Consider the following 9,351-nt stretch of genomic DNA (forward strand, 5'->3'; position numbering starts at 1 on the left):
TGTTGTTAAGTTTCTGTTCAGATGGAATTTTTTTTGTTGTCATTTAAGCTACATTTTAAATTCACATCTGTGGTTATGAAAATGTATTATTGGAATAAATTGAGTCCTTTTTTGTAACAAAAAAAAGTTTCTTTTTTGTCACAAGCACCCAAGACTATATTACTGGACTTGCAAATGTGTGAAAAATGAATTATTTTCTTGAACATGGTTTCATAGCATTAAAGCTGTTTTACAATTAAAGAGCATCAAACCTACAAATACACGCGACTCACAAAAAGTGAGACTTTTTGTAACGTTTATGGAAAATGTCTATGCGGTGATACATCATGTAAGTAGGACACTTAGTAGATGAATGGAATGGTAATCTATCTGTTTAAACCAAAAGTGCTTTGTACAATCAGAGGACAAACCAACTGGACCCCCAGAGCAGCAAGGTGCCGCAGTAGGAAACTGCCCTGTGGGCAGAAACATACAGCTGATCCAGATTCAGAGGGCCGTCATCAGCTTATGTTAGGGTGAAAGGGAAATACAAAAGATGTGTGTGAGCCAGAGTGGCAGACAGGCAAGAGTGAGTTGCAACAAAGCTCTCACAATATAAACGTAGATATGTGTAAATAAATAATTCAAATATTTAAATACAAAAAGACAAAATTATATGGGATATATCGATATGAACATGTAGATATATATAAATAAATGCTGTTGTGTTGTATACTATATTGTGGTCGGTATACTCCCCAATCCGCTTCCTTCCAGAGGGCATCAGAATAGATAAAAAAGAAGGTGAAGCAAAATCACAATACAAGCTTCAACTAATATGGTGAAAATGTATCTTTAAAAAACAAAACAAAAAAACATTACACTGATTTCTCACATCCTTTTGGAGTGAAACCCAACATACGTAATGAGATTTTGACAGAACCCCTCTTTTCTTCCCGTCACCCCCAACACAGACAAACCTAGACCGGAAGTAGCTCGCTTTTGATGGCAAATTACACTTCGTCTTTGGCACTTTAGCTGAATTACAACGACACAGAACTGGTGTCACAATCCTGAACTACTGTATCCTAAAGTAAAACAATAATAACGTATACATTTCACGGTGCGCCCTCACGTCGGCTCCAAATTGACCTCCACCGTTTTCTAAAACGCGTCGGTGTGTTTTATTTTGAAAATGTGAGCGGATGCGCGACGTGCTCCTCTGGTCAGCGTGTCAGCGCAGCCGCTGCGTGGCGTGGAGAGACAGGTTGATGATAGAGAACCAAATGATGAGGCCGTGAAACACCGCTAATACTCTTAATGGTGTGATTCTCCAGTGCTGTATCGAATCATCGTCAATAATCAGGTGGTGTTGGGGTTTTTTTTTCCCGTGCAAAAATGACGACGACCACGACGTATCAGGGGATGGAGCCCGGTTCCAAAAGCAGTTCCAGGTAAAAAAGCGTTGTTTCCCCCCCTCACCGTGGTTATCCAAGCGCCTCGATGCAGCATCTTCTCAGCATGGGCGTGAACGTAGGCGCAAGGTGGAAGGGAAAAAATATTTAAAAATAAAATAAAATAAAATAAAGACAGCGATACTAAGGCTGTAATTACGCGTTAAACGCCATCAAAATGTCTGCAGCGGAGCAGATGGCTATGATGCTAAAGATACCACACCTTTTTCTGCCGAGATGGGCCCTTCCTTAGCGAGCAACACAGCTCATGTGCCATCCCCATTGTTGCTCCAGAGGCCGTCTGCTCATCCAGGACAGGTGGCTCAGCACCAAACAATTATTATTAGTCGTTTATGTAAAAAATGTTGTTGTTGGTTGTTTTTGTAATGTATTGATGAATGTATGTGTATAAACACACCAGTTGGGTGGGGCCCCCTGCGGATTCATACACAGTTCTATGGGCATCCTCTTCCTGTCTGTTCAGCTGCTAACGGGCCACGTTACAGCTGGCCACAAATGACAGCACGTGTACGTGGAGCACATGTACGGAATGTGTATTGAGATACAAATGCACATTCTTTGTATACATACGTGCACGTGTTTCTATTGATCTAGAGTACAGTTGCAACAGTTGCAGGAGCACAGACCATCTCAACCATCAGCCCAGCCTGTGGACCCTGTTGAGCATCCCACCCCCCCCTTACCCCCCCCCTCTCTCTCTTTGCAGAGTTTTGCGTCCTCCTGGTGGTGGCTCCAATATCTCCCTTGGTGCAGAGGAGGAGAAGCCACCTGTTCGCAAAAATAAGATGGCCTCTAGTGTTTTTGCTGAGCCCGAGGACCCCTATGCTAATCGCAGGAACAACCCGCCAGGTACATTGTGAACCAAATATAAAATCCATACAGATTTTTAATTTAAGGCAAAGTTAACTTTGCCACTGAAAGGTAAACCCATGTTTTTTTTGTCCTGTGGTATTCAACCTGGCATACTACTTCTATTGTTGCTACACCTCTCATTGCTAACACGTATAATGGCAACGGTCAAGGTGGCTTCACACGGGATTTCCAAATATGCTTCTCCTACGCTTGAGTCAGACCTTTGAACAATATTATTGGCAGCTTCAGCCTTTTACGTGCAAAAGGTTGCTGTTACAATAGAGCTGTTGTGTCCTGCCAATGACACGATTATGTTTTGTGTTATCGTTATGTTGTTGCACAACCAAAATCCCCATGCCATTTATCTGCATGAGTAATAAACTACTAGGATTAACAGATGATTCGCTGCAGCCGCATGTTCTAGAAGACATTGTAAAGTTGCAGCGTAGCGGCCACCATGCAGCAAGTTTTTTGCTGTTGTCTGTGTATTTTGTACTTGAATAAAGTTTTGGTGCGTAAGCAGCGTATTGACGTCACATTGTATTGTGTTCCATCCAAAGTAATTAAAGAATTTACTTTAATTACTGCAATCAGATGCGTGTGTTCTTGCGTGCATCTGTGTATAATTTCCCTATTGAAAAATATAGCATTTTTTATTGGAATAAGTTTGAGTTTGAAATACATTGGCATGAGGATTTGACATGATGTGAATTTAAGAAAGAAAACAACTATAGAAATATTTAAATCACCATTTCAGATCATTTAAACAAAATAAATACAAAGGATTAACAGAGAACCAGCACACAAACAAGTATCCCTACGGCTGTACATTTATAATTGGTTTGGTTCTTCTTTCATTTTTTTTTTTTTTTTGTCTGAAATGGAATAGGGAGAAGAAACGCCAATCTAGTCCGATGCCAATTTGTCAGGTTCAAACCTACAAAGTATAAAAGAAACACACACGAGTCAGTATATCTGTCTCGCGAGGAGAGCAGTGACGGAGGGCAACATCAGTTACAGTCCATCTACCCCACTCTGAAGTGCCTCCGTATGCAAGCCTCTTTTTATTACCATTAGGGCGGTCTCTGGTCACATGGGTTGGGTTAGTATAAGGTTGGATGATAAGACATACGCTAGTATCAAAAAATGTGGTTTCTGCTGTAGAGCTGAGCTTGGCAAAAACCGGTACTGGCCGTGACCTGTTTTGCTACACCATCTTCTTCTCCCACGTTCCTCTTTTCATCATCACAAGGAAGACTTGGAATCATTGGCCTCCCAAGTCAAGTGCGGTCAAGCTGTTCCTTGACTCCCTCGCTGCCTTGCACCCAAGTCTTCCCTCCGACCTGCTTTGTTTTTCTCCTGTGGAATGTCGGCTCCAAAGCTGTGGCTATTACATTTTATTTGCAGTATGTCATTTATAAACATATCATGAGATCATGAGAACACCTACTCTATTAATGACAAAGTAGCATAAAACAAGCTAGTCTGTCTAGTTTTGTGTGACTGAATATTTTCTCCTCCCAGGTGGGAAGCCAACAGGAGTGCTGTGTGGTGAACCCTCTGCCCCCCTGAGAAGAGGAGGGAACCTGACCTCCAACCATAGCGGAGATGCTCCAGCCACAGTAAGATCATGACCAGACTCAAGTAGATCAATCCTACGTTTGGAGAGGAAATTACAAAGTCAGGGATGTTTGTGCACTGAAGATTGTGGTTGTTGAGATCATTTTTAATGGAGTCCCATTTAGAAAAACTCACCTTTTCAGCTCTTTAACAGACATGTGAATCTTTTGGTGTCTCACGATTCATTTTAATTCCGATTCTTGAGGTCAAAACTTGATTCAGAATCCATTCTCGATTCAGACAATTCTCAATTCAAATGACTCTCGATTCAAAGGTTGATACTGTGCGTAGCGTGTTTATGATTAGGCAAACTCTGGCTCCAAGGCAGATTTGTATAACCTTGATTTATATATTTTGATAGATAGATAGATCAGCTGATTCCAATAATGTAACCAGAACTACTTATTCATGCTCAGGCTGTACAAGAAATAATGTTGTTCGATAAAAAAAATACGGTAATAATTGCACAAAACAAACCCTGAGGTGAGCTGACCTTTTCTCCCAGAAGGTCACAAAAACAAAATTGCATGCAAATAACCCAAAATAGTGTTCTCTGTGATTTCTTTTTTCAAGATAGAAACTTTTTAAACAGTGACTAAAAGATTAAGTTCAAAACATACTAAACAAAAAAATCAATTCACAAATAAAATTGCTTAAATCAATATACCAAGGTTTATGAATCGGAAGGCGGAGCCACTGATGGAGCTGGTAGGAGAGGGCGGGGGGTGCAGGGGGTAAAGAGGCAAAACAGCCTCTTCAGGAGGCTGAGTGAAGGCAACAGCTCAAACTAGGACTTCATTGTCCAAACAAACCGTGTTCATTTTTGGACGTAGACCAGAAATCTTAGTTTATTCAATCTGGAAACGACCAAAGGAACAAGGAACTTATTGTGCCATAATTGGTTCTGTTAATTGTGCACCCTGACAAAGGTATGACTGAAAATTTAGGGTAGACCATCCATTTAAAGAAGCAAGTACTGAAGTTATGAAACATTTGCACAAAACACTTCACGTAAGCGTTTGGCGTGAAATATTATGTCCTCGCTTACATACATTGTAGGCACCACAAGTTCCTCTTTTTCAATCTGCTTAACAAATACCTAACGACTTTTTTTGCTTGTGTTTTATTTTGAAGGAAGGAGAAATTTCTGTCCAAGATATTGGTAAGAACCAAGTTGCTCACACTGCACCTGGCACTGTACACTTCATGGCTTTCATTATCTTTATGTGGTCAAAGTGCGTTGGCTTTATGCCATTGCAAACACAATAACTGTGCTTGTCACTGCTTCAGAGGAAGGCAAGCTGTCAACCGTGAGGGTTAAAGTTCCATTTACTGGAAAGCGCTGAACTTGAAGCAAAGGCACGCCAGTCCGCACATTGACAAATAAGCTTTAGGCCAGATACAGATACACGACACATACACTACTGCTGTTTGGCAGGGACTGTCACATTCTGGCTGTCATCGAGAGCAGGACTGAACAAGTCAATGTGTATCATACAGGCCTGACGCGGAGATGTCTGGATGTTGCTCACAAAAAAGTTCTTCATCCCTTTTGATCATTTTCACCTTCAGAATGTTGATCCCCTTTACATTTGTTACAGCATATCTTGCTTCTGTACTTTCAGTTCAGTCTGTGTAATGTGTTTCTTTAAATACAAATACGAGGAGACTTCATTTGAAAAGTAATAAGTTAGAATTTCCATGTCTCAACTGCCTAGAGAAGTGACAAAACCAGTCCAACTTGATCGTAGCGGCTTTAAACAGATTTTGTTAACAGCAGATATTATGAACCCTTGAAGATTACGTTTGAGAACAGCTGCTGTTAACAAAAGTTAGTTGACATGGGTGCAATTGATTGTATGTCAAAGTGCGTTTTGTCTAGACCTTGTTTTTGCAGCTTTATCTTTTATTTGTGATAACAAGGTAATAATGATAAGATTTCGCAGTTGGTCACATCATTTCGGCAATAATGACCCATTGTTGTTATCACATTGATTGGAAAATGATGAACCCATTTCTTGTAAATTGTAGCGTCATGTCTGAACAGTGTGCGTGGTTCTATTCTATAAAGTGAAACACATTAATGCCTCTTCAGGAAGCTTCCACACAGACTTACTTGGGTGTTAAATGTGTCTCAACATTTCAACATCCTTGTTGAACCGGCGAACTGCTGTCGTGGATTGTCAGTCAGCTGTGATGTGTAGATGACGATGAAGGAATCCTTGTCGACACTGACTTAATTATATAGAAGTATGGTTATTATTAAAAAAAAAAAGCCAGGCATCGATCGGGCACCTACAGTAGGTCTGCCTGAGGGAGATCTTGTGGCCAGATGTGAACAACTCCAAAGATACAGCTGAAACACCACAGTTTTATACGCACAGATGTTAACGTATACAGGTATATACTCATAATGGAACACAAGTGGCTGTTCCAGAGAGGATGGGGTAGTTTACAGAACATTCATGGGGACTGTTAACATATCATGTAATATAAGGGACGTTTGGAGGAACCTCTGCCTACGTTCTTGCTTCCTCTGGCTAGAAGTAACCCATTCACAGACGGCATGGTTACCTGCATGTTCGTCCTGGCTTATGACATATTGTACTAGATGCTACTAGAGCTATACTAGAACGACTGCAAATGCAGCTTTGTATTGCAAAATGACCATGTATGAACCGTAGATACATCAATGTACTCCAAGAAAACTTATCGTCTCATCTTCCAATGGGAAATCTAATTTAAAAACCAACAAAACACATTTTTGTAGTTAAGTGTAGATGATAGCTTGCTACCTGCTTGCCTTTCAAAGCATGTCATGAGACAGGAGAGTAATGCACTGTTTGCCTCCGTTTAGAAAACAGTGTCAATGAGCCTGCGACGGTTCAAGGGCCACCAGAGGAAGCCCCTCAAGCTGACGAAGCGGCCAGCGGACTACCATCTGGCCGCAGGAATCCCCCCGGTGGAAAATCCAGCCTCATCCTCGGCTGAGTTTCAGCCACGTTACCCCCCCCCCCCTCCTCCTGTCCTCCCCAGTTCATCCACTCATCGCTGGCAATTTCTCTTCAAAGAACCCCTTTGCCATTTGTCTGTACCACAGAAATCCTATTTGGTGTTCGACAGACAGCAGTATCCTCCACATCCCTAAGTGCATTGTTTTGATACCTCTTTCTTAAAAAACTTTTTGTACTGTTTTTATTGTTTGTTTTAATGGAAGCACTTTATGTATCTTCTAGTTCCATATTTCACCTTTTACGTGCTGAATAACACCTTTCCACACACTAAAAAAGGTACAAAAAAATTGTCACATTTCATGTCAGCTGAGTGAGACCGAGACACAGACAGCAGATGATGATACACAGACACAGTATCTTGAACAAATGCATAGAAGGAAGCTCTTTTTTTTAATTTGTGTTGTGTTCAGTTTGTAAACCATCCTGCATGCATGTTTGGTCTGTAACGTATGAATGTGGAAAACTGTGAAGATTTTTTTTCCTCTTTTTTTCTCCAGATTTTTGTGCAATTGTTGTATTGTCGTTGCATGAAGTTTGACTATTTCTACTAGTGTACTACCCACACAGGAGGCCAGTGAGCCACACATACTGCGACATGGTGACTGGAAGGATACATACATGATAACTGTTGGTCACAGATTTGGTAAGAGCTTTGGTAGAAGGCCTTTATGTACAGTAGTCACAGACCTTAGATTAGTGCCATTGCTGACAGCACACTTGCACAGGTGAAATAAAGAAACTGTCCTTAAGATGAAGTGTGCCTGTTTGTCTCTTAGGCTACAGCATCAAACAAGGTTGGATTTACCAGAAGCATCGTGCCATCCTCAACGAGATCTTTTTTTTTTAGTCAATCGAAACTAACTAGAATGTTGTTGGTCGCAACATTGAGGCGTTAATGGTGGATCCATCCAAGATTTGAAAAGTGACCTTACGACAGCCAAACCCCCCTCTACCCCCCCCCACCCCCCACCCCCACATGCATATGTTACCCATCCCACTCACAGGATTCATGCAAGTCTTTTTGTATTTCTGCGTCAGCGACTTAAACCTGGTGAACATCCAAGTCCGTTTCGCTGTCTTAATTTAACTGTCAGTCAGTTGTCAAGCCAGAACACATGCCGTCCAGGTATAGACGTAGAACTGTGGCGAATGACTTGAGTTCTGTGGTGTCCTTGTTTTTTTCTATTTTTTCTTTTTTTTTTTTAGATGTGAGTTGCAATGCAAGGCATGTCTTGATTGCATCCTTTACAAATTCATGTTGTTGCTGGATGTAAGTTACTGCAGAAATCTGAATTCCAGAAATGGCACAAGTGGAAACTAATAATAATAATAATAATAATAATAATAATGATAATAATAATAATATTAATAATAATAATAATAATAAAAATTGACATTTGCCCATGAGTTTGAATTGTTTTGTGTTTTTTTTTTTCAATGTGCAGTGGTTGGATGTTTGCAGTGACGGTGATTTATTTTTCTGCTCAACATAAAGAATGAATGTTTGTCGTCTCTACTATGTTGTTTGAAGAGCTACGGAGACGTTCCAAGACGTTGACAAACGGGTTCGCATCATGTTGGGCCTCTTGATTGGTCTTGTTGCCACGGTGTTGCACTCAGGAATTCTCGTGGCTCCCCCAGGGTTTGACTGACAAGCGGTCCGCCCAGTTTTTCATTCATTTCACAACTTATCATTCAGTCATGGTTAAATTGTCACTTCTTAGGGTAAGGTTATCTATTGACCAATCGAGCGGCTAGCTGATTCATGATTGCACACACATAGAAGGATTAAGACGAATGATAAATTGCAAGCGATGACATGCTCAATCAGATTTGCCTGAAACTGAGTGAGAAACTGAGTTTCCCAAGGTCGGCCCTGAGTGACCTGAGGAAAACTAGGAAATTCTCTGAAGTATTAATCTGAACTCAAGCACTGTACAACCACAGAGTCACATTTTATTATTATTATTATTATTATTATTATTATTATTATTATTATTATTATTATTATTATTTAAATCAAATACCACATCAACCTTACCTGAAATTGAGTGGGGGTGTCTCCACGGGTAGTGTGCTACTAGCGTGAAGTGGATCCATGGACAGATAACTTAGGTTTACACAAATGTACACTAAAAAAAAACTTTTGTGATTTTTAACAGCGGTTCTTTCACGCTGCTAAACTTCTCTCTGTGTCTTTTAAAATGCCATTCATTTTCTATTTTTTGTTTTTGTTTTAATTTCTTACACTTTCCCCATTGAAAGTTTCACAATGACGAGAGGGAAATGAAATGAGCTCATCTCTCTTCCTCCCGGCACTCCAGGTGCGGTGCCCTGTGCGCCGCCCTGGAGGCAGGTTACAACTAGGGTTGCCACCCGTCCCGTTTTTCCCAGAATTGTTCTCTCTTTTT

At 40.7% G+C, this 9,351-nt stretch overlaps 1 protein-coding gene across 1 annotated transcript; it reads left to right on the forward strand.

The window, feature by feature from the left end:
- Positions 1-1,165: 1,165 nt before the first annotated feature.
- Positions 1,166-7,679, forward strand: jpt1a (Jupiter microtubule associated homolog 1a). Its single transcript, XM_076042907.1, has 5 exons — positions 1,166-1,433; positions 2,161-2,303; positions 3,831-3,928; positions 5,061-5,088; positions 6,784-7,679. The coding sequence occupies exons 1-5, from the start codon at positions 1,378-1,380 to the stop codon at positions 6,915-6,917; spliced, it is 459 nt and encodes a 152-aa protein (XP_075899022.1). The 5' UTR covers positions 1,166-1,377; the 3' UTR covers positions 6,918-7,679.
- The last annotated feature ends 1,672 nt before the right edge of the window (positions 7,680-9,351 follow it).

The sequence above is a fragment of the Nelusetta ayraudi genome, unplaced genomic scaffold (assembly GCF_046127955.1).
Source record: "Nelusetta ayraudi isolate G7.1 ecotype Tasmania unplaced genomic scaffold, CSIRO-AGI_Nayr_v1 ptg000004l, whole genome shotgun sequence".
NCBI classification, from domain to species: Eukaryota; Metazoa; Chordata; class Actinopteri; order Tetraodontiformes; family Monacanthidae; genus Nelusetta; species Nelusetta ayraudi.

Bases quoted from the DNA above. Each gene is read 5' to 3' on its own strand.
- jpt1a (XM_076042907.1), top strand. From the start codon at position 1,378: ATGACGACGACCACGACGTATCAGGGGATGGAGCCCGGTTCCAAAAGC. The intron at 2,304-3,830 runs GTACATTGTGAA...TTCTCCTCCCAG, and splicing joins TCGCAGGAACAACCCGCCAG to GTGGGAAGCCAACAGGAGTG. The intron at 5,089-6,783 runs GTAAGAACCAAG...GCCTCCGTTTAG, and splicing joins AATTTCTGTCCAAGATATTG to AAAACAGTGTCAATGAGCCT.